At 43.2% G+C, this 25,013-nt stretch overlaps 1 protein-coding gene across 1 annotated transcript in view; it reads right to left on the bottom strand.

The window, feature by feature from the left end:
- Positions 1-25,013, bottom strand: part of znf462 (zinc finger protein 462) — a 91,665-nt gene that overhangs the window by 9,128 nt on the left and 57,524 nt on the right. Inside the window, exons 5-7 of the mRNA XM_084159569.1 lie at positions 20,388-20,791; positions 13,670-13,788; positions 5,094-5,318 (exon numbers count right to left, since the gene is read on the bottom strand). Of these exons, the coding sequence (XP_084015695.1) occupies positions 5,094-5,318; positions 13,670-13,788; positions 20,388-20,791 (748 nt within the window). The remainder of the gene's footprint in view (positions 1-5,093; positions 5,319-13,669; positions 13,789-20,387; positions 20,792-25,013) is intronic.

Here is a 25,013-nt window from a genome sequence, read left to right as displayed (position 1 = left end):
ATATGATGGGACGGCTGCTGGGTGCCAGGGGTTCCTGCTCCAGGTGGAGCTCTACCTGGCGACCATCCACCCGGCTCCGTCGGGATACGAGAGCGTGTCCGCCCTGGGAGAGCGCTTGAGTGGGCCAACGCCGAATGGGGAGGAATAGACTCAGCGTTGGTTCGCTATGAGGATTTCACCCGCCGCTTCCGGGCAGTCTTCGATCATCCACCTGAGGGGAGAGCAGCGGGAGAATGCTTGTTCCACCTCAGACAGGGGAAGAGGAGCGCACAGGACTTCGCACTGGACTTCAGGACCTTGGCTGCCAGCGCGGATGGAATGAGAGGGCCCTGATCGACCATTACCGGTGTAGTCTACGTGAGGACGTTCGTCGGGAGCTGGCATGCAGGGACACCACCCTTACCCTCGACCAGCTGGTGGATTTATCTATACAGCTGGATAACCTGTTGGCCAACCGCGGACGTCCGGGTCAGGGTCCGTCCATTCCATCCCCCAGCACCTCGGACCCTACCCCTATGGAGCTCTGAGGTGCTGCTCTAAGGGTGACCGGAGGGGGGTCGTTTCCTGCACCAACTGTGGCCGCAGAGGGCACACTGCTGGTCGGTTCTGGGGAGGTTCGCCAGGGAGTCGAGGCAGCAGGCAGGGCACTGGTGGATCATCCCAGGTGAGTAGGCACCCGACTCACCCAGAGCTCCCTGTTGCGCACATGTGTGTATGCATAGAATTTTCCCCGCATTCCCAGCATAAGGCGCTAGTAGATTCAGGCGCAGCTGGGAACTTTATTGACCATTCATTTGCACGTAGATTAGGGATCCCTATTGTTCCTGTTGATGTGCCCTTCCCTGTACATGCCTTAGATAGTCGTCCTTTAGGGTCGGGCCTGATTAGGGAGGTCACAGCTCCACTATGTATGAAAACGCAGGAGGGTCATGAGGAGAGAATTAGTCTCTTCCTGATCGATTCTCCTGCGTTTCGTGTGGTGTTGGGGCTTCCCTGGTTGGCCTCTCATGACCCCACTATTTCGTGGCAACAGAGGGCTCTCAAGGGATGGTCACGTCAGTGCTCAGGGAGGTGTGTAGGTGTTTCCATAGGTGCAACTATGGTGGAGAGTCCAAACCAGGTCTCCACTATGCACATTCCCCCCGAATATGCCGATTTGGCTCTCGCCTTCTGTAAAAAGAAGGCGACTCAACTACCACCCCATCGACAGGAGGATTGTGTGATAAATCTCCAGGTAGGTGCAGCACTTCCCAGGAGTCACGTGTATCCTCTGTCTCAGGAGGAGACGGCGGCTATGGAAACATATGTCTCCGAATCTCTGGGACAGGGATACATTCGGCCTTCCACTTCACCTGCCTCCTTGAGTTTCTTTTTTGTGAAGAAGAAGGATGGAGCTTTACGCCTGTGCATTGACTATCAAGGTCTAAATCAGATCACTGTGAAGTACAGTTACCCACTGCCTCTCATAGCCAGTGTGACAGAGTCATTGCACGGGGCGCGCAACTTCACCAAATTGGATCTCAGGTGCACTTACAACCTGGTGCGTATCCGGGAGGGGGATGAGTGGAAGACGGCATTTAGTACCACCTCTGGGAACTATGAGTACCTCGTCATGCCGTACGGGTTGATGAATGCTCCATCAGTCTTCCAATCCTTCGTAGACGCGATTTTCAGGGACCTGCACGGGCAGGGTGTAGTGGTGTATATGCATGACATTCTAATATACTCCGCTACACACGCCAAGCATGTGTCCCTGGTGTGCAAGGTGCTTGGTCGACTGTTGGAGAAATGTCTGTTCTTCCAACAGTCCGTCTCCTTCCTAGGGTACCGCCTGTCCGCGTCAGGGGTGGCGATGGAGAATGACCGCATTTCAGCCATGCGTAATTGGCCATCTACAACCACGGTAAAGGAGGTGCAGCGGTTCTTAGGGTTTGCCAACTACTACCAGAGGTTTACCCGGGGCTTTGTTCGGGTAGCGGCTCCCATTACCTCCTTGCTGAAGGGGGGACCGGTGCGACTGCAGTGGTCAGCTGGGGTGGACAGGGCTTTTGGTCACCTGAAGGCTCTGTTTACCTCGGCTCCCGTGCTGGCTCATACTGAACCCTCCTTTGCATTCATAGTAGAGGTGGACGCGTCCGAGGCTGGGATAGGAGCTGTGCTGTCTCAGCGCTCGGGTACGCCACCAAAGCTCCGCCCCTGTATTTTCTTTTCGAAGAAGCTCAGCCCGGCGGAGCGAAACTATGATGTGGGGGACCGGGAGCTGTTAGCTGTTGTCAGGGCTCTGAAGGCGTGGAGGCATTGGCTTGAGGGGGCTAAACACCCTTTCCTCATTTGGACTGACCACCGCAATCTGGAGTACATCCGGGCGGCGAGGAGACTGAACCCTCGCCAGGCAAGGTGGGCCATGTTTTTCACCCGTTTTGTTTTCACCCTATCCTACAGACCAAGTTCCCAGAACGCTAAGGCAGACGCACTGTCTCGGATGTATGACACAGAGGAGCGGTCCACGGATCCCACTCCCATACTTCCGGCTTCTTGCCTGGTGGCAACGGTGGTATGGGAGGTTGACGCGGACATCGATTGATCTGTTGGGCCAACACGTCACCCTCCTCTGGTCATCCTGGCATCGGTCGGACAGTGCGCTGTCTTGGTGGGAAGTACTGGTGGCCCACTTTAGCTAAGGACGTGAGGGTTTATGTTTCCTCCTGCTCGGTGTGCGCCCAGTGCAAGGCACCTAGACACCTGCCCAGAGGGAAATTACAACCCCTACCCGTTCCACAACGGCCGTGGTCACACTTAACAAGGACTTCGTGACGGATCTTCCTCCGTCACAAGGTAACACCACGATCCTGGTCGTTGTGGATCGGTTTTCGAAGGCCTGCCGTCTCCTTCCTTTGCCCGGAATCCCAACGGCCCTACAGACTGCGGAGGCCCTGTTTATCCACGTCTTCCGGCACTACGGGGTGCCTGAGATTATAGTGTCTGATCGGGGTCCCCAGTTCACATCAAGGGTCTGGAGGGCGTTCATGGAACGTCTGGGGGTCTCGGTCAGCCTGACCTCAGGTTTTCACCCCGAGAGTAATGGGCAGGTGGAGAGAGTTAACCAGGATGTGGGTAGGTTTCTGCGGTCCTATTGCCAGGACCGGCCGGGGGAGTGGGCGGCTTTCATCCCCTGGGCAGAGATGGCCCAAAACTCCCTCCGCCACTCCTCCACTAACATGTCTCCATTTCAGTGTGTACTAGGTTATCAGCCGGTCCTGGCACTGTGGCATCAGAGCCAGATCGAGGCACCTGCGGTGGATGAATGGTTTCGGCGCTTGGAGGAGACATGGGACGCTGCCCATGTGCGCCTGCAACGGGCCATCAGGCGACAGAAGGCGAGCGCCGACCGCTACCTCAGTGATACACCGGGGGACCCGGGTCTGGCTCTCGACCCGAAACCTGCCCCTTCGCCTGCCCTGCCGGAAGCTGGGTCCGCGGTTTGTGGGGCCATTTAAAGTCCTGAGGAGACTGAACGAGGTATGCTATAGGTTACAGCTCCCCCCGATTACCGTGTTAACCCCTCGTTCCGTGTCTCTCCTCAGGCTGGTGGTGACAGGTCCGCTCCAGCAGTCTGAGGTGCGGGAGGTTCCTCCGCCCCCTCTGGACATCGAGGGGGTCCGGCGTATACTGTACGAGCCATCATGGACTCAAGGCGTCGGGCGAGGGGCCTTCAGTACCTCGTGGAGTGGGAGGGGTACGGTCCGGAGGAGAGATGCTGGGTTCCGGTGGAGGACATCCTGGACCCTTACTGCAGGAATTTCACCGTCTCCACCCGGATCGAGTAAAGTACGTCATTTACTCAGTTCTGTGTCCTGCGCCTGACTCCGTCCTACCGCTGCACATTGACACTTGACAATAACGATTGAGGTAGCTATGTAATCTAACTCAACACTTAACTACTACAAACTAATTTAAATTACAATAAATAAAGGTACATTTACTAGTTTTTCACAGTCCAGTGGCACCACAAGTGGACATTTGATTTGCAAACTCATCACATGTGTGCTTACTGCACTACAGAAACACCGCTAACCACACAACAGTGCAAGGCATGAGCACTGAATTAAAGGGCAACTAGACTCAAAAATTGAAGTTTCTTAGATTTTTCCCAGACCTCAAAAGTCGTCCCCAATTTGGTTGTTTTTCTATTTAAAAAAGTGTGAAAAGAAAGTGTGGGAAAACCAGAATTTTGGGGGGGAAATCCGAAACCTGGCACGATAGCTCGTCATCTTAAAAATCAATTTACACTAGTATCACTACGATCACATACAGTCAAGCAACAGACAAGATCGTTCATAGCTTAAAACTCTACACCTAATTAAAAGGTTAGCAAGCAATCCACCAGCTTTACCATGTTACCAAGCCACAAAGATTAAGAGAGTGAGAGAGAGAGAGATATTTGATATGCTCTGGTCCTCCTCAATGCTTCATTTGTCTGCTGTAGCCAACGGTGACATGGCGGTTGCATTCCATAATGCTTCTCTGCTCTGCTCTTAATGTGTTCCATGTTCTGTGTTCCACTTCCACCTAGAGGGAAAATTCCATTGTGCCAGCAGCAGATGACAGCTGCCAAGAACATTCTAGAACAGAGAAGACGGTCGGTTGGACACATGGAGAGTCAGGCACCTGACACGCTAGTTTAACACCTTCTGCGAACCAGTCATGGGTACAATCAGAAAGATAGATGCTGTTTGATCAGGTCTAACAACGTGAATCCTGTGATTTCAGAGGAAGACCATGCTTTTACTCCTATCACAATATTTCCGAAAGCGGTGAAATGGGCTGCCCTGCTGAGTTCTGATGCTCTCCAGCCTTCAAACGAACAAGCCTTGTACTGGTAGTAATTGAAAATGTGTATTTGTGTCAACAGCTCCTAAACTGCATATCAGCGAATAAATGATAAATTAGGGCTCATTTGAAAAATAGATGTCAATCTCAATGTGACTTTCCTGGTAAATAAATAATAAATAAATAATAAATCAATCAAACCAAAAACTCTAAGATCAATAAAAGTCCCCCAATCTGTTAAATGCTACAGATGGAGCTCTTACCGTCAAGGTCAGAGGTCAGGGGTGTCTGGTGAGGATCTGAGCCCAGCCTGAAGGGCCTGATCTGGGGGTCGTGGCCGGCCTGTGGAACCTGGGTGTGGGTGGTAGCGCCAGCACGCAGCTTGGGGAGGGTCAGGGCCTGCCCATGGTCCCTCAGAGAGTGCTCCTTCAGCTGGCTGATAGTCATTGAGGAGAAGGGGCAGGACAAGCACTTATACGTGTTCTCGCCTGTAAAATAATAATAATAGAAGGGTTTTATAAAGCGCTTTTTAAGGACCTAAAGACGCCTGTGTGTGTCAAGAGTAAACAGGAATGAAATCAATATTTCATGAATCTCGCAGTTTTATTATGACCCCCTCGGGCATTAATAATTATCGCCCGATGTCTAAACTGTCTTGCCTGGCAAAATTCTTTGAATCTTTAATCAACACTCAGAACTTTGAATACATTTTGAAGCTAGAAAATATCTAAGTGTCCATCAGTCTGGTTTCAGGCCAGGTCATAGCACTATGTATATCTGTTGCTTCTTTGGTAATAAATGACATTGTAAATAGCATTGACAAAAGGCGGCATTGTGCTGCCCTTTTTATAGACCTGTCGAAGGCTTTCGACACTGTTGACCGTCCATTATTCATTCTTAGACTGTCTGAAATTGGCCTGGGTCAGGCAGCCTGCAATTGGTTTGAAAATTACCTGATAGACAGGACACAATGGGTTTCTTCTGATGGTGTTAAGTCAGGTTTCCTTGACATTACGAAAGGTGTTCCGCAGGGGTCGATTTGAGGTCTTGTACTTTTTACTGTCTATGTAAACAATATTTGTCTTTCTGCATATTTTTTTTACATACACCTGTATGCAGATGACACCAGTCTCAACGTCAACAGTGAAGAGGCGACTCCGGGATGCTGACCTTCTAGGCAGAGTTGCAAAGAAAAAGCCAAATCTCAGACTGCCCATCTAGGCGTCTGTTTCTCAAACTAGACACTCTAATGTATTTGTCCTCTTGCTCAGTTGTGCACCGGGGCCTCCCACTCCTCTTTCTATTTTGGTTAGAGCCAGTTTGTGCTGTTCTGTGAAGGGAGTAGTACACAGAATTGTACGAGATCTTCAGTTTCTTGGCAATTTCTTGCATGGAATAGCCTTCATTTCTCAGAACAAGTATAGACTGACGAGTTTTAGAAGAAAGTTATTTGTTTCTGGCCATTTTGAGCCTGTAATCGAACCCACAATTGCTGAGTTTTCAGCTGTGCTAACATAATTGCAAAAGGGTTTTGATCAATTAGCCTTTTAAAATGATAAACTTGGATTAGCAAACACAACGTGCCATTGGAACACAGAACTAACGGTTGCTGATAATGGGCCTCTGTACGCCTACGTAGATATTCCATAAAAAATCAGCCGTTTCCAGCTACAATAGCCATTTACAACATTAACAATGTCTACACTGTATTTCTGATCAATTTGATGTTATTTTAATGGACAAAAAAATTGCTTTTCTTTCAAAAACAAGGACATTTCTAAGTGACCCCAAACTTTTGAACGGTAGCGTACGTGTCACCAGACCCAATCGCAGGGATGGCTAACTCTAGAGGTTCCGTTGATCACTACAGAATTAGGTCAATCTTTCTGCACTTTGATGCTCTGGTGCATCTAGGGCAGTTCAAGTTGTTAATGAATGTTGTACATTTTATGAATTGTGCTCATGCAGGGCTTGGTCTCAATGGGACTCCTTGCTAAAATAAAGGCAAAAAATATATATATATATGTTATGAGCACTTAATATAATTTCATTAAAGCCCAAGTCACAGTTCAAACCAACTAAAAAGAAAAGACTGATAGTGCAAAAGAAAGGACTATCTCTCTTTGGCAAAGGATCAGAAACTTTGGTCAGAAAGAAACTCTTTTGAGAGTTGCTTTATCCAACTTAGTATAGAGTTGAGCATGTCAGTCAGTGTTCAGACTTTGAGTAGCACAAGACACAAAAATCTGCCTCTGTCCCCAATTTTCTATTTTTTACACTTTTTATGATGACCACCCCGAGTCCATTCAAGGGCAAATCGATTGGCTTGATACTATATTGTAAGGCCAAAAGCTTTCAGCCAGATAGACAGAGCCAGTGCCTGCCGACAGATCTGAAAAGAGGGGTGTTTACACTAATTTTCTGCTAATCTACCCTTGAATGACTTTTGCACCTTATCGAGAGAACCAATCACATGCCACAAGCTACCCACTGGGCACACCACGTCATTTCAACGTGGACATTTTGGTAATATTTGGTTGAGATGTTGATCAATGAGATTTCAACCTTTATTCACCCACTCAAAAGGACAGCAAGTAGTTTGTTGAATTCCCAATGTGTTATCCCTATGCTTTCAACCATCTAAAAGAACAACCAAATTCCAATAAAAAAAACAATGTTTGATTTTTGGTTTAGTTGTCTTAAACGTGTTATTACTGCGCTTTCAACCATTTAAAAGCACAACAAAGGCCTAGATCAGATTAAGCATAGCTGGTGCTTTGGCGGTGTCTGAGGTAGAGCTGTCATATCAGAGCGGCTGCTCGTGTGGTCATTATCACGAAGCCACACCTGTCCCACTTGTGTTAGAAGTTTAGAACGAGAAAGTGTAGGCTATATAGAAATAATGACATTCAAATTTAAAATCATTAAACAAAATAATGAGGATTTCTATCAGCCTAATCGAGGTGTAGATTACATCTCAAATTCCAGTGTTTGAACTTCCAGTGATTTCTCTTAATGCGACTTCGTGCAGCCAATGCCAATGTCCGCTTTAGGTATAATGCCGAAAGCCCTTGTAGATTTGACAGGTCTAACGCAGGTCCACCTCAGACACCGCCAAAATAACCGATATGCGGGTGTCGGCTAGCACGGATCTGATAGATTCTGGCCCAAGGTTCAAATGGGAATACAGTGTCAGATATTCTGTATTTATACATCTTCACTGTACTTCTTTTAATAGCACAACCAAAATGACCTGGATTGTATTTGAGAATGTGAAGATCTCCACAGACCTGCGACTTTAGCATGCTATCTTGAACATGCACGCTTTCTATGATTGCATAAGCAGACATTTATAGTTACTGTAACCTCAAAATGTGGCCATTGATGTGTTACTTGTTTTAAGGTTTAATAAATAAAGAGTTTAATTCCAAAACGCTGTATATCCATTTTTAGAAATGATGGTAAATTACCATTTACTGTTTAAATAAATAATTGGTGTGTTTTTTCACTATCTAATGTATTTCTTTAAAATCTATCACTTGATGGTTTCATTTCAGAGAGACAAATAATCATGTTTTTTTTCAAAATGCTATACATCTGCCTCACTCTCAGAGAACTAAGTAGTACTGCTAGGTTTTACACAGTCAAATGTAACAAATAACTACATTTTTTATAAAAAACTGTACAAATGATACATTTGTTACATAATAATTCTCATGATAGCACATTGGTAGTAGTCAATTAAAAATATCAAAGCTAAGCTGGACTTGGTTTAAACCCTGGATGGGAGACTAAATGAATAGCTGTAGATAGATCAACTCTCCAGTAGGAGGTGCGGCCCAGCTTATTGTCTTTTTCTTTCTGATAGTGGATATAACATTGAAAATCTGACGTTGTTTCAAAGGTACAAATTCAACATATTTTATACAAGGTTCATCTATGTTGAAAATTGGTTACCATGATGACATAATCCTGTGGTTGAAATTTTACACTCAAAACAACCGTTTTTATGATTTTTTGCAAATCCAATGTATTTTCCACATAGATTCCACGTCACAATGAGTTGACAAATTACGTTGAAACAACGTTGATTCAACCAGTTTGTGCCCAGTGTGTATGGATTCCACAGCATATACATGATACATTACCAAGGCAGCAATCAAAACCCACAGGCAAATAAGTGGCTGGCTGATTGTGAGATTGATACAATATACAACAGAAGCAGAAAACATGGTGTTTCGACACCACCACCAACAGACCATGTCAGAACACTTTCGAAATGTAATCAAATTCTAAATGGCTCTGGTTCGGAGTCGATAATCTGAATCAACTGTTGATTGTTGTTGACTCATCTTTCTGTGTTATTTTCCTATCATAACTGAGACAACATTCATGACTAGTCTTTCTACTCTCATTGTCATTTGTGATGATTGACTATCTATTCCTCTACTCTGGCGTTGGTTCACTGGCTGCATCTGTGGAATCAATTTCTGTAGACTATAGAATCCTTTGAGAAAATACAAAATATCTAATGAAAGAAACATAACATTGAACACAGAGCAAATATACAGGCTGCGTCTGCAATGGCACCCTTTACCCTATATAGTGCACTACTTTTGACCATTTTGGACTCAACCAAAGATATTCAATGCACTCAATGACAGACTCAGTTTAAGATATTCCCATAGGGGACATCCTAAGGGAATTATGATATTAGTGTTGATTTAAGATCCTCAAACAGCTGTGGTAAAGCCAGACATTCAGACTAACCCACAGCCCAATACACAGCTGTGGACAATAACCCACTAGTCTGTTTCCAGATCAGTTTGTGCTGTTTAGCCAACTCGTATTTGGTCATGTTTGGCAGCATGAACAGATCTTGGACCAGCAGGCTAATAACCCACCCTGTTAAAGTACAAAGGATGAATCGTAACTCCCCTTAAATCGATTTTGACTTAGTCTCCCATTGACATCAATGCATGACCAAGTAAAAATTATACTTACAGTGCCTTCAGAAAGTATTCACACCCCTTGACTTTTTCCACATTTTGTTGTGTTACAAGGTGGGATTAAAAGGATTTAATTATAATTTTTTGTCAACGATCTACACAAAATGCTCTGTAATGTCAAAGTGGAAGAACATTTAGAAATTTTTAAAAACATTTATGAAAAATAAATACAGTGCTATGAAAAAGTATTTGCCCCCTTTCTAATTTTCTCTACTTTGCATATTTGTGATACTGAATGTTATCAGATCTTCAACTAAAACCTAATATTAGATAAAGGGAACATCAGTGAACAAATAACACAACAATTACATATTTATTTCATAAACAAAGTTATGCAACACCCAATTCCCCTGTGTGAAAAAGTAATTGCCCCCTTACACTCAATAACTGGTTGTGCCACCTTTAGCTGCAATGACTCCAACCAAATGCTTCCTGTAGTTGTTGATCAGTCTCTCACATCGCTGTGGAGGAATTTTGGCCCACTCTTCCATGCAGAACTGCTTTAACTCAGTGACGTGTGGGTTTTCAAGCATGAACTGCTCGTTTCAAGTCCTGCCACAACATCTCAATTGGGATTATGTCTGGACTTTGACTAGGCCATTCCAAAACTTCCAATTTAATGCTTTTTAGCAATTTTCATGTAGACTTGATTGTGTGTTTTGTATCATTGTCTTGCTGCATGACCCAGCTGCGCTTCAGCTCACAGACGGATGGTCTGACATTCTCCTGTAGAATTCTCTGATACAGAGCAGGATTCATGCTTCCTTTTATTAAGGCAAGTCGTCCAGGTCCTGAGGCAGCAAAGCATCCCCAAACCATCACACCACCACCACCACCATGCTTGACCTTTGGTATGATGTTCTTACTGTGGAATGCAGTGTTTGGTTTTTGCCAGGCATAATGGGACCCATCTCGTCCAAAAAGTTGACTAAAGTTTGCCAAAAAGCACCTGGATGATCATCAAGAACGTTCTATGGACAGATGATTCAAAAGTATAACTTCTTGGTTCCAATAATGCCTGGCGAAAACCAAACTCTGCATTCCACAGTAAGAACATCATACCAAAGGTCAAGCATGGTGGTGGTGGTGTGATGGTTTCGGGATGCTTTGCTGCCTCAGGACCTGGACGACTTGCCTTAATAAAAGGAACCATGAATTCTGCTCTGTATCAGAGAATTCTACAGGAGAATGTCAGACCATCCGTCTGTGAGCTGAAGCGCAGCTGGGTCATGCAGCAAGACAATGATCCAAAACACACAATCAAGTCTACATGAAAATTGCTAAAAAGCATTAAATTGGAAGTTTTGGAATGGCCTAGTCAAAATCCAGACCTAATCCCAATTGAGATGTTGTGGCAGGACTTGAAACGAGTAGTTAATGCTTGAAAACCCACACGTCACTGAATTAAAGCAGTTCTGCATGGAAGAGTGGGCCAAAATTCCTCCACAGCGATGTGAGAGACTGATCAACAACTACAGGAAGCATTTGGTTGGAGTCATTGCAGCTAAAGGTGGCACAACCAGTTATTGAGTGTAAGGGGGCAATTACTTTTTCAAACAGGGGAATTGGGTGTTGCATAACTTTGTTTATGAAATAAATATGTAATTGTTGTGTTATTTGTTCACTTATGTTCCCTTTATCTAATATTAGGTGTTGATTGAAGATCTGATAACATTCATTATCACAAATATGCAAAAGTAGAGAAAATTAGAAAGGGGGCAAATACTTTTTCATAGCACTGTATATATATCTTGATTACATAAGTAGTAAACCCCCTGAGTCAATACATGTTAGAATCACCTTTGGTAGCAATTGATTACAGCTGTGATTATTTCTGGGTAAGTCTCTAAGAGCTTTGCACACCTGGATTATACAATATTTGCACATTATTCTTTAAGAAATTCTTCCCACTCTGTCAAGTTGGTTGTTGATCATTGCTAGACAGCCATTTTCAAGTCTTGCCATAGATTTTCAAGCCGATTTAAGTCAAAACTCAGGAACATTCAACGTTGTATTGGTAAGCAACTCCAATGTATATTTGGCCTTGTGTTTAAGGTTATTATCCTGCTGAAAGGTGAACTTGTCTCCCAGTGTCTGTTGGAAAGCAGACTGAACCAGGATTTCCTCAGTTTCTTTTTATTAAAAAAACTCCCTAGTCCTTGCCGATGACAAGCATACCCATAACATGATGCAGCCACCACCATGCTTGAAAATATGAAGAGTGGTACTAAGTGACGTGTTGGATTTGCCCCAAACATAACACTTTGTATTCAGGACATAAAGTTAATTTCTTTGCAGTTTTACTTTAGCGCCTTATTGCAAACAGGATACATGTTTTGGAATATTTTTATTCTGTACCGCCTTCCTATTTTTCACTCTGTCAATTAGGTTAGTATTGTGGAGTAACTACAATGTTGTTGATCCATCCTCAGTTTTCTCCTATCACAGCCATTAAACTCTGTAACCGTTTTAAAGTCACCATTGGTCTCATGGTGAAATCCCTGAGCGGTTTCCTTCTTCTCCGGCAACTGAGTTAGGAAGGACGCCTGTATCTTTGTAGTGACTGGGTGTATTGATACACCATCCAAAGTGTAATTAATAACTTCACCATGCTCAAAGGGATATTCAATGTCTTCTTTTATATTTTTACCCATCTACCAATAGGTGCCCTTCTTTGTGAGGCATTGGAAAACCTCCCTGGTCTTTATGGTTGAATCTGTGTTTGAAATTCACTGCTTGACTGAGGGACCTTACATATAATTATATGTGTGGGGTACAGAGATGAGGAAGTCATTCAAAAATCATTCTACATACTATTACTGCACACAGAGTGAATCGATGCAACTTATGTGACTTGTTAAGCAAATTTTTACTCCTGAACTTATTAGGCTTCCCATAACCAGTGGAGTAAAGTACTTAGGTAAAAATACTTTCAAGTAATACTTAAGTATTTTTTTGTTGTTGGTATCTGTACTTTACTTTACTATTTTTATTTTTGACAGCTTTTACCTTTACTTCACTACATTCCTAAAGAAAATAATGTACTTTTTACTCCATACATTTTCCCAGACACCTAAAAGTACTCGTTACATTTTGAATGCTTAGCAGGACAGGAAAATGGTCCAATTCACGCACTTATCAAGAGAACATCCCTGGTCATCTACTGCCTCTGATCTGGCGGACTCACTAAACACAAACGCTTTGTTTGTAAATTATGTCTGAGTGTTGGAGTGTGCCCCCGGCTATCCATAAATTTAAAAAAACAACAAGAAAATGGTGCCATCTGGTGTGCTTAATATAAGGAATTTGAAATGATTTATACTTTTACTTTTACTTTTGATACTCAAGTACATTTTATCAATTACATTTACTTTTGATACTTAAGTATATTTAAAACCAAATACTTTTAGACTTTTACTCAAGTAGTATTTTACTGGGTGACTTTCACTTTTACTTGAGTCATTTTCTATTAACTTATCTTTACTTTTACTCAAGTATGACAATTGGGTACTTTTTCCACCACTGCCCATAACAAAGGGGTTGAATACTTATTGACTCAAGACATTTCAGCTTTTAATTTTTTATTAATTTGTAAAAATTTCTAAAAACATAATTCTACTTTGACATTATGGGGTATTGTGCGTAGGCCAGTGACACAAAATCTAAATTGAATCCATTTTAAATTCAGGCTGTAAAACATTAAAATGTGGAAAAAGTCAACGGGTGTGAATATTTGGAAGGCACTGTAAGTAGAAGTTTTGCACCATAACAAACACTGACCACTCGTGAAGTCGTGGTGAGCACAGAGCAGTGAGGTGTGTGGTTTTTACCTGCGTGTGCTTTGTGCAGATGACTCTTCAATCGGCTCAGGTAAGCAGACTTAAAGGGACAGAGCTTGCATCTGAACGGCTTGTTGTGCCTGTGGTGAGACTGCACATGTCTGTCCAGACTGAGGAGAGAGACACAGACAAAGAGGGGAGAGAGTGAATGAGAGGAGGGGTAGACAGGGAGGGACACAGAGGGAGACAGAGGGGGGGGGGGTTCAGAGATGGAGAGAAAGAGAGATATAGAGAAAGAAACGTCTACACCAGGGGTGGGCAAACTATGGCCCATTCAATCCAGCCCACGGGAGGTTTGATAAAAAATTTTTAACAAATAACTCTTGAACGTCTATAACTAGATAGAAAGTATGTAGAAATTATAACAGACTTTTCAAATAACTGCCCTTTTCCTGAACCGCAAATTGATTTTGACAAACAAACCGATTAAAAAAGATCTGTGTGGTGCTCGAAATCCTGATGTGGCCCTTGAGACAAAATGTTTGCTCAACACATCACAACAGAATACTTCCAAGGGAGCAGATGGAATCTGTTTGCACCTAACTTGATTTTCTGAACCACAACTAGCAGATAATTTCCAATTACTATTGAGAGGCCATAAGGGAAAACCATCTACCATGGTCCCAGTATCCCTAGTGCATCTCTGTGTGTCTGACTGCAAACCACATAGAAGGTATCTGGGGAATATGAATGTGTTTTCATCCCAGCCTCTTGGGTGGCATAGGAACACATTTACTTTCTGGGTCAGCAGTACAGTGGGATTACACAAGGGAGCTGAGATGAGGTCTTTCAGCTTTGGATAAGAAGAAAAATGACACTACCAAAATGTCTGCCATGTCTGCACTGTCTCACTAGATTGGACTGGAGTGAGTTTTGGAGGAAATGTGCATTCCATCTAGCCTGGTGCCAGATCTCTTTGTGCTCTTTTCTACCCCATTGCTCCGTCATTGTCAATCACAAACAGACTGGCACTTAGGCTACATTCCTTCCAGAGTGTATGTTCGATATAAAGCACAGCTCAGATGACAGATGTAATAGAGTAAACACTACACAGAACAGAGCCACGCACACCAAGACATTAGAGGACACTATAATATATACACAGAGTGTACAAAACATTAGGAACCTAATATTGAGTTGCACCCTTTTTGTCCTGAGAACAGCCTCAATTTGTTGGGGCGTGGACTCTACAAGGTGTCGAAAGCGTTCCAGAGGGATGCTGGGCCATTTTGACTCCAGTTGTGTCAAGTTGGCTGGTAGTGGATCTCTACTCCAAATAGCTCGTTCCAGGTGACTGGGCAGGCTACCGCAGTAAGATGAATTCACTGTCATGTTTCTGGAACCATTTCTGGACAATCCTAGCCTTGTGGCATGGGGCATTATCCTGCTGAAAAAAAATATATTTGCACTGCTGCCATGAAGGGCTGCACCTGATTGGCAATGATGTTCAGATATCCTGTGACATTCAAATGTTGCTCCACTTGCCTTGAAAACACACCTGACACAATCACACCACCACCACCAGCCTGCAATGTTGACATGCAGCATAATGGATGCATGTACTCATGTGGTTTTCTCCATACCCTAGTCCTCCCATCAGCATGAAACAGCAGGAACCGGGATTCATCAGACCAGGCAATGTTTTCCCAATTCTCCAGTGTCCAGTGTTTTCGTTCCTTAGCCCACTGCAACCACAGTTTCTTGTTTTTTGCTGAAAGAAGTGCAACTGTAAGGTCATCAGCTGCCATACCACATTCGTGTCAAGGTACGACGAGTTGTGCATTCTTTTATGGGTCTTTGGGCACCAATGTTGTACTGGACAGTCAGTTGACTAACTGTAGCCAGTCTGTTGCTCTGCACAATTCGTGTCAGCTTCATTAGTCCTCTTTCATCAATGACCCGTTTTTGACCACTGGCCTGCCGTTGGCTGGATGTCCTTTGGGTGGTGGACCATTCTTGATACACACGGGGAACTGTTGAGAGTGAAAAACCCAGCAGTGTTGCAGTTCTTGACACAATCAAAGCAGTGCGCTAGCACCTACTACCATACCCCGTTCAAAGGCACTTAAATATTTTGTCTTGCCTATTTACCCTCTGAATGGCACACATATACAATCCATGTCTCAAGGCTTAAAAATCCTTCTTTAACCTGTCTCCTTGCCTTCATCTACACTGATTGAAGTGGATTTAACAGGTGACATCAATAAGGGATCATAGCTTTCACCTGGATTCACCTGGTCAGTCTATGTCATGGAAAGAGCAGGTGTTCCAAATGTTTTGTACACTCAGTGTAATATAATATATGCCATTTAGCAGAATATGTTATCCAAAGCGACTTACAGTCATGCGTGCATACATTTTACATATGGGTGGTCCCGGGAATAAAACCCACTAGCCTGGCATTACGAGTTGGAAAGAAAAAGCCATTTCTCAGACTGCCCAGACTTAATCTTTTCTTTTTATTAGCCAGTCTGAGATATGGCTTTTTCTTTGCAACTCTGCCTAGAAGGTCAGCATCCCGGAGTCGCCTCTTCACTGTTGACGTTGAGACTGGTGTTTTGCAGGTACTATTTAATGAAGCTGCCAGTTGAGGACCTGTGAGGCGTCTGTTTCTCAAACTAGACACTCTAATGTATTTGTCCTCTTGCTCAGTTGTGCACCGGGGCCTCCCACTCCTCTTTCTATTCTGGTTAGAAACAGTTTGCGCTGTTCTGTGAAGGGAGTAGTACACAGCATTGTACGACATCTTCAGTTTCTTAGCAATTTCTCGCATGGAATAGCCTTCATTTCTCAGAACAAGAATAGACTGACGAGTTTCAGAAGAAAGTTATTTGTTTCTAGACATTTTGAGCCTGTAATCGACCCACAATTGCTGATGCTCCAGATACTCAACTAGTCTCAAGAAGGCCAGTTTTATTGCTTCTTTAATCAGCACAAAAGTTTTCAGCTGTGCTAACATAATTGCAAAAGGGTTTTCTAATGATCAATTAGCCTTTTGAAATGATATACTTGGATTAGCAAACACAACGTGCCATTGGAACACAGGACTGACGGTTGCTGATAATGGGCCTCTGTACGCCTACGTAGATATTCCATAAAAAATCAGCCGTTTCCAGCTACAATAGCCATTTACAACATTAACAATGTCTACACTGTATTTCTGATCAATTTGATGTTATTTTAATGTACAAAAAAATTGCTTTTCTTCCGAAAACAAGGGCATTTCTAAATGACCCCAAACTTTTGAATGGTAGTGTACACAGTACCAGTCAAAAGTTTGGACACACCTACTAATTCAAGGGTTTTTCTTTATTCTTACTATTTTCTGCATATTTTCTCCATATGAAATAACACATATGGAATCATGTAGTAACCATAAAACTGTTAAACAAATCAAAATATATTTTATATTTGAGATTCTTCAAAGTAGCCACCCTTTGCCTTGATGACCGCTTTGCACACTCTTGGCATTCTCTCAACCAGTTTCATGAGGTAGTCACCTGGAATGCATTTCAATTAACAGGTGTGCCTTGTTGAAAGTTAATTTGTGGAATTTTTGTCCTTCTTAATGCTATCAGTTGTGTTGTGACAAGGTAGGGGTGGTATACAGAAGATAGCCCTATTTGGTAAAAGACCAAGTCCATATTATGGCAAGAACAGCTCAAATAAGCAAAGAGAAACGACAGTCCATCATTACTTTAAGACATGAAGGTCAGTCAATACGGAACATTTCAAGAACTTAGAAAGTTTCTTCAAGTGCAGTCGCAAAAACCATCACATGCTATGATGAAACTGGCTCTCATGAGGACCGCCACAGGAAAGGAAGACCCAGAGTTACCTCTGTTCAATTAACTGCACCTCAGATTGAAGCCCAAATAAATGCTTCACAGAGTTAAAGTAACAGACACATCTCAACATCAACTGTTCAGAAGAGACTGCATGAATCAGGCCTTCATGGTATAATTGCTGCAAAGAAAACACTACTAAAGGACACCAATAAGAAGAATAGACTTGCTTGGGCCAAGAAACACGAACAATGGACATTAGACCGGTGGAGATTTTTGGTTAAAACCGCTGTGTCTTTGTGAGACGCAGAGTAGGTAATCCCATTGAAGGCGTTGGAGTGAGTAGTCATGCTGTACTTCGCTCCGCAGGTAATATGACACACATTACAATGGAACGATTTGATTAGTGTAATGTTAGCTAGCTACATAGATACTTTGTATCAAAGATAAAGGTGTAGTATAGAGAAACTATTGAGGTTAGCTAGCCAGCTACATTCGTTCGCAGCGACGCCGTTTTTCAAACAAAGTCAACATCGCAGCCATTGCTAGCTAGCCAACACTACCAGCTAGCAGTACTGTGGCAACTAAATACAATATCATTTTAGCCAGCTACATTCGTTCGCAGCGACGCCGTTTTTCAAACAAAGTCAACACCGCAGCCATTGCTAGCTAGCCAACACTACCAGCTAGCAGTACTGTAGCAAGTAAATACAATATCATTTTAGTCAATGAGAATTTTGCAACGTAAAGCTTCACTTTCTGAACATTCGAGATGTGTAGTCCACTTGTGTAGCTAGCATGACTGACTTTGTGCTAGCTAGCCAACGTTTAATTATTTCTGCGTTATGAAAGGAACTAGACACGGACACGAATGATCTGTTTAGTGTGTTAACACACTATTGGTAGTTTGTTGTAACCAATTATTGGTGCTAAACCGTGTGTTATTGGATGCTAGCATGCTAGTTAGCTATGGCGTCATAGGATACGGTGCCCTAGGTGGTTTTCACGGAAGAATACTGCACCAATTTAGCTAGCTGAATAAACTAAGTTAGAGTCTATTCCTAGAAAACATTGAACCGCTGTAGTTTACAACAATTATAATTTCTAAAAGTGGAAGTTGGAAGAGTTATATTTGAGTGTTTCAGTGAAAGGTAAGTGAGGGAGGCCCCGCTCTCTCTTCTCCCCAGATGTTTAGTTAATTTTATTCTGATCTCTTTTGCATTATTGTAGCCTTTTCTGTAGCCTGTCAACTATGTGTCTGTCTATCCCTGTTCTCTCCTCTCTGCACAGGCCATACAAACGCTTCACACCGCGTGGCTGCTGCCACTCTAATCTGGTGGTCCCTGCGCGCACGACCCACGTGGAGTTCCAGGTCTCCGGCAGCCTCTGGAACTGCCGTTCTGCGGCCAAAAAGGCAGAGTTCATCTCAGCCTATGCATACCCTCCAGTCTCTCGACTTCTTGGCGCTGACGGAAACATGGATTACCACAGAAAACACTGCTACTCTTACTGCTTTCCTCGTCTGATCATGTGTTCTCGCATACCCCGAGAGCATCTGGTCAGCGCGGCGGTGGCACAGGAATCCTCATCTCTCCCAAGTGGACATTCTCTCTTTTCCCCCTGATCCATCTGTCTATCTCCTCATTTGAATTCCATTCTGTCACAGTCACTAGCCCATTCAAGCTTAACATCCTTATCATTTATCGCCCTCCAGGTTCCCTTGGAGAGTTCATCAATGAGCTTGACGCCTTGATAAGTTCCTTTCCTGAGGATGGCTCACCCCTCACAGTTCTGGGTGACTTTAACCTCCCTACGTCTGCCTTTGACTAATTTCTCTCTGCCTCCTTCTTTCCACTCCTTTCCCCTTTTGACCTCACCCTCTCACCGTCCCTCCCTACTCACAAGGCAGGCAATACGCTTGACCTCATCTTTACTAGATGCTGTTCTTCTATTAATCTCACTGCAACTCCCCTCCAAGTCTCCGACCACTACTTTGTATCCTTTTCTCTCTCGCTCTCCTCCAACACTACTCACTCTGCCCCTACTCAGATGGTAATGTACCGCCGCAACCTTCGCTCTCTCTCTCCCGCTACTCTCTCCTCTTCCATCCTATCATCTCTTCCCTCTGTTAAATCCTTCTCCCTCCGATCTCCTGATTCTGCCTCCTCAACCCTCCTCTATGTCCCCTATCCTCCCGGCCGGCTCGGTCCTCCCCTCCTGCTCCATGGCTTGACGACTCATTGCGAGCTCACAGAACAGGGCTCCGGGCAGCCGAGCGGAAATGGAGGAAAACTAGACTCCCTGCGGACCTGTCATCTTTTCACTCCCTCCTCTCTACATTTTCTTCCTCTATTTCTGCTGCTAAAGCCACTTTCTACCACTCTACATTTCAAGCCTCTGCCTCTAACCCTAGGAAGCTCTTTGCCACCTTCTCCTCCCTGCTGAATCCTCCTCCTCCTCCCCCTCCCTCCTCCCTCTCTGTGGATGACTTCGTCAACCATTTTGAAAAGAAGGTTGACGACATCCGATCCTCATTTATTAAGTCAAATGACACCACTGGTCCTGCTCACACTGCCCTGCCCTATGCTTTGACTTCTTTCTCCCCTCTCTCTCCAGATGAAATGTTGCGACTTGTGACGGCTGGCCGCCCAACAACCTGCCCGCTTGACCCTATCCTATTGGTGAATTATATTGATCATGCATTGAACTGCATCCATCTATTCTGCCAACAATGCCTTACTGTACATCATGGAATTCTGAGTCAAATAGAACCTATTTGTAAAACCTCTTATAAAGTTAGTTTTGTAGCATAAACTAGGAATTTGATATTTTTGACTGATATTATGATTGTCTGTTTGTTTCACATCTGCAAAGTAGTTAAAACGCAGTCAGTTTCACTTTGAGTCTATATTATGTCCTCTTACTTGTGTCTGAAGGGGGAGACGAACTGACAGTACTGGCAGCTGTACTTGTCCTCTCTGTTGAACATGGCCATGGCTGAGTGGCTCCTCTCGTGGGACCTCAGCCCCTGCATGGACATGAAGACGCGGTCGCACTGGGAGCACGGGTGTCCCCCCACCAGCCTCTCCTTCACCTGGTCGACGGGCACCACAGCCGCCCCGACCACCGGTGACATCCCAACTGCCATCTCCGTCATCTCCATGGCAACAGCAGCCCCGGCGACCACCGGGCACATCGCGGCAGCCACCATCGTCATGTCCTTCGGGACTGATTCCATGACAGAGTCGTCGGTCAACTCTTCCACCTCCCCGTTAGTGAGGCTGCTCTCAGCTGGGATGGTGGACAACGGCACATCTGTGACTTCCTGCTGTTGAAACATTATAAGAGATATATTTATTCCCAATTTCCATTTCACAAATATGCTCTAAAAGGTAACATGACATGTAGTCCAGACTCATGTACTGTACTCAGAAATGTTGCCCTTGTAACAGAGGTGAGTAACCTTGCCTGCGACCTAGGCTTTAGCTCAGTGGGCTAAAAGAGTCTTGATATTCAAAGAGGACCTGGAATCGAACTCAGCCAGTCACACCTTTGTGGCTGTCATTAGATTCCTGAATTATTAGCAATAGAAAACTAACTTTGCCTTCCTGTAACTATAGTTTATTATGTGGACATTAGCCCTGACGAGGCCCCCTACCAGGCGACCAGAACAGCCTGGTTACTGTTCATTAGGGCACGCAAAAGAAAAATGTTTTAAAACGTTTTGCTCTCTCTCTCTCTCTCTCTCTCTCTCTCTCTCTCTCTCTCGCTCTCTCTCTCTCTCTCTCTCTCTCTCTCTCACACACACACACACACACACACACACACAGACAGGACAGCTAACAGACAGCCAATCTTATTTATGGCCTACAGGAAACTCACTAATTCTGCAAAAGGACCTGACCCTGCACTTCATAGGACCATAAATAAGATGGGCGTCCACAGAGATGCCCAGCCTTGTATCATCAGCCTATTCTCACCAACTCTCTGGGAGCGCTAGGTGACAGACCAGGGCCAGTCACAATGTAAATGGCAAGAGATCTAGTACAAATTAGTACAGAAACATCTAATAGCCTACATGTTCATATTAAACTAATATAGTATAATTATTCCCTTTTATTTGTTTTAAAAACTACAGACCTCTACATGCTTTGTAAGTAGGAAAACCTGCAAAATCGGCAGTGTATCAAATACTTGTTCTCCCCACTGTATATACATATCCTTTAAAAAAATATATTTCCCTTTATTACTTTCCAACCCCACCACCCCTTCCCTAATTGGAGTAAACTAGTGAACAACAATGCTTAGGCCTCTACTTCCAGCTTATACATACTATATACATTTTATGGACACAGTCAATTTTACAATAATTCAATTTTGTTTGTTTTTACTCCTGAACTTCCTTTACCCTCAACCTCGCCGATCATTTTCATGATGTCCATCCAGTTTGCTTCTATATGCCATATCTTTCTAACTGTGCTCTTTCACAAAAGCTCTCAACCTATAACCTACAGTGAGGGAAAAAGGTATTTGATCCCCTGCTGATTTTGTACGTTTGCCCACTGACAAAGACATGATCAGTCTATAATTTTAATGGTAGGTTTATTTGAACAGTGAGAGACAGAATAACAACAAAAAAATCCAGAAAAACACATGTCAAAAATGTTATAAATTGATTTGCATTTTAATGAGGGAAATTGAAAATATTTTTTTTTGCTAAAAGTATTATTATATTATTGATCGATTGACTATGACTTTTCAGATCACCCAGTAGTGCTATCTGCAGGGTTAGCTCCAGGTCTGTTTAACAATTTAATGAAATATGTTTAGTTGTGAATACATGTTACTATCGATGTTCCTGAACAGATTTGGCTAGGTTTCCCTAATTAAGCACTGGGTAAATGCAGGAACAGGGTTGGAGAGCCCATGGCATACAGAGTTTGGACGGAATATAACCTGTCGTGCAGTGGTTGATGAATGGAGTGAAATAACCGGAGTAGCCTGAAAAAGGAACCAGCGGGAAAGTGGCCTCCATTCACTATTCGAGCGCAAATGGATGACTAAATCAAAACTAATTTTACATATTAATAAAGACAAGATTAAATTGAGAATAGTGAAAATATGATCACTTGATGAGAGTGTGCAGCCTGAGGCAAGGAACAGATCGCAAGCTTTTTTTTACTACTTTCTCAAATCATCAAAAGCCTATAGTCGCATCAGCCAGCCCATATATGTTTTGATTTCTAAGACATTATAAGGTTTGTATCATTCACAACTAACGTTGCCCAATAACTCTAAATCTAGCGTATAGGACCTGTTTCAAATTATCACTTTTACGCTCAACATAGCCACTTCATATGCGCACTCGATCCAGAATGGGAAACATATCCTTTCTATTTTATTCAGCTAAGATCAATTATATTCTTCTTACTATCAAATCATGTAATATAAAATAATGGCACGGGACTTATAAGCATATCTTGTTTACTAAATGAACAAGTCTACATATGGCATGGCGCATAGCCAGATAACATACAGTAGGCCAACTCATTATGTTATTCTGAAATACATTTTCTTCGTATCATAATGTTTCTTTAGACCTGACTAAAATAAATAATGGATTTATTGTAATGGTGTATATTAAATTGATTTATTCTACTAATGTAGATGTTTCAAAGGTGCGCATCGGCGGCTTGTATGCATGGAGTCCTGGAGATGCTAAACGTGTTTATGTTAATTAACAGTCAATTACCGTGAGACTGGCAGGCTTTTGATTGACAATAACCGGCTGACAAAATGTTATGACCGCCACAGCTCTAGACAGCATGCCAAATATAGAACTACTTGTTGCTTTGTGGCCATAGACATACAGTGCATTCGGAAAGTATTCAGACCCCTTGACTTTTTCCACATTTTATTACGTTACAGCCTTATTCTAAAATTTCTTCCCTCATCAATCTACACACAATTGTTGAAGCACCTTTGGCAGCGATTACAGCCTCAAGTCTTCTTGAGTATGACGCTAAAAGCTTGGCACACCTGTATTTGGGGAGTTGCTCCTATTCTTCTCTGCAGATCCTTTCAAGCTCTGTCACGTTGGATGGGGAGCGTCGCTGCACAGCTATTTTCAGGTCTCTCCAGAGATGTTCGATCGGGTTCAAGTCCAGGCTCTGGCTGGGCCACTCAAGGACAGTCAGTTTGGCCGGGTGGCCAGCTCTAGGAAGAGTCTTGGTGGTTCCAAACTTCTTCCATTTAAGAATGATGGAGGCCACTGTGTTCTTGGGGACCTTCAATGCTGCAGACATTTTTTGGTACCCTTCCCCAGATCTGTGCCTTGACACAAATCCTGTCTCGGAGCTCTACTGACAATTCTTTCGACCTCATGGCTTTGTTTTTGCTCTGACATGCACTGTCAACTGTGGGACCTTATATAGACAGGTGTGAGCCTTTCCAAATCATGTCCAATCAATTTAATTTACCACAGGTGGACTCCAATCAAGTTGTAGAAACATCTCAAGGATGATCAATGGAAACAGGATGCACCTGAGCTTAATTTCGAGTCTCATAGCAAAGGGTCTGAATACTTATGTAAATAAGATATTTATATTTCTTAGTTTTCATAAATTTGCATAAATAAATAAAAAACAGTTTTCGCTTTGTCATTATGGGCTATTGTGTGTAGATTGAAAAAATAACTTAATCAATTTTAGAATAAGGCTGTAACATAACAAAATGTGGAAAAAGTCAAGGGGTCTGAATACTTTCCGAATGCACTGTAAAGCATTGTATTCCGAATGCACTGTAAAGCATAATCCATTGAAGGGTTTTAGAACCTCTTACTCTGGCAATTTGACTGTTAAAATCATGGATAAACTAAAAATGGATGCCAGTCCTGACTTGACTGGGAACTGCCATCTATGGATTATATTTCTATGGTTGGTTGTGACTGTCATTTTGCCTTTAGCAAACTTCAAAATACAATCGTGGTTAAAACGTAATTTGGAAAGCAAATGCCTATTGCTGAAAAGAGAAGACTAATCTGTCTGTAGAATCAAAAAATGGTTTTCTTCTCAACAACTCCCAACTTTGAGCGAACAGCAACACTTTTTTTCAAAGTAGCTTATCTTGAGATAGGCTATTGCCACGACGAGCGCATCGGCCATCACCGGTAAGTCAGTGTGCCACTGGAAAGTTTATTTAGAAGCCTACTGTAGCCTGTAATATATATTTCCTCCTAATATTGTACAATCTGTGTGTCGCTTCATTGGCCTGAGCTATTGTTTGAATTCAAGACCAGATTGTTAATATTAATCTCAGTTTGTCAGTGTCAGAGTAGCCACTCATTTCGATCATTTGTGTGGTATTTAAAAAAGATTCTGCCAATGTCTTCTGTCATGTAAATGACTTAGAATTGCATGAAATGAGAATGGAGCTGCTTTGGAAAGCTCTTAACTTTTTTTGTACATAATGTTTACGCCATAATTTCCAATGACCAAAAAGAGCTTCTTGAAATCAGAACAGCTATCACTAACCTCAATTTGGACTTCTAC

The sequence above is a fragment of the Coregonus lavaretus genome (assembly GCF_964263955.1).
Source record: "Coregonus lavaretus genome assembly, chromosome: 4".
Lineage (NCBI taxonomy): Eukaryota > Metazoa > Chordata > Actinopteri > Salmoniformes > Salmonidae > Coregonus > Coregonus lavaretus.
The sequence above is the reverse complement of the archived record's forward strand: the minus strand, read 5'-3'. Positions and strand labels throughout refer to the sequence as shown.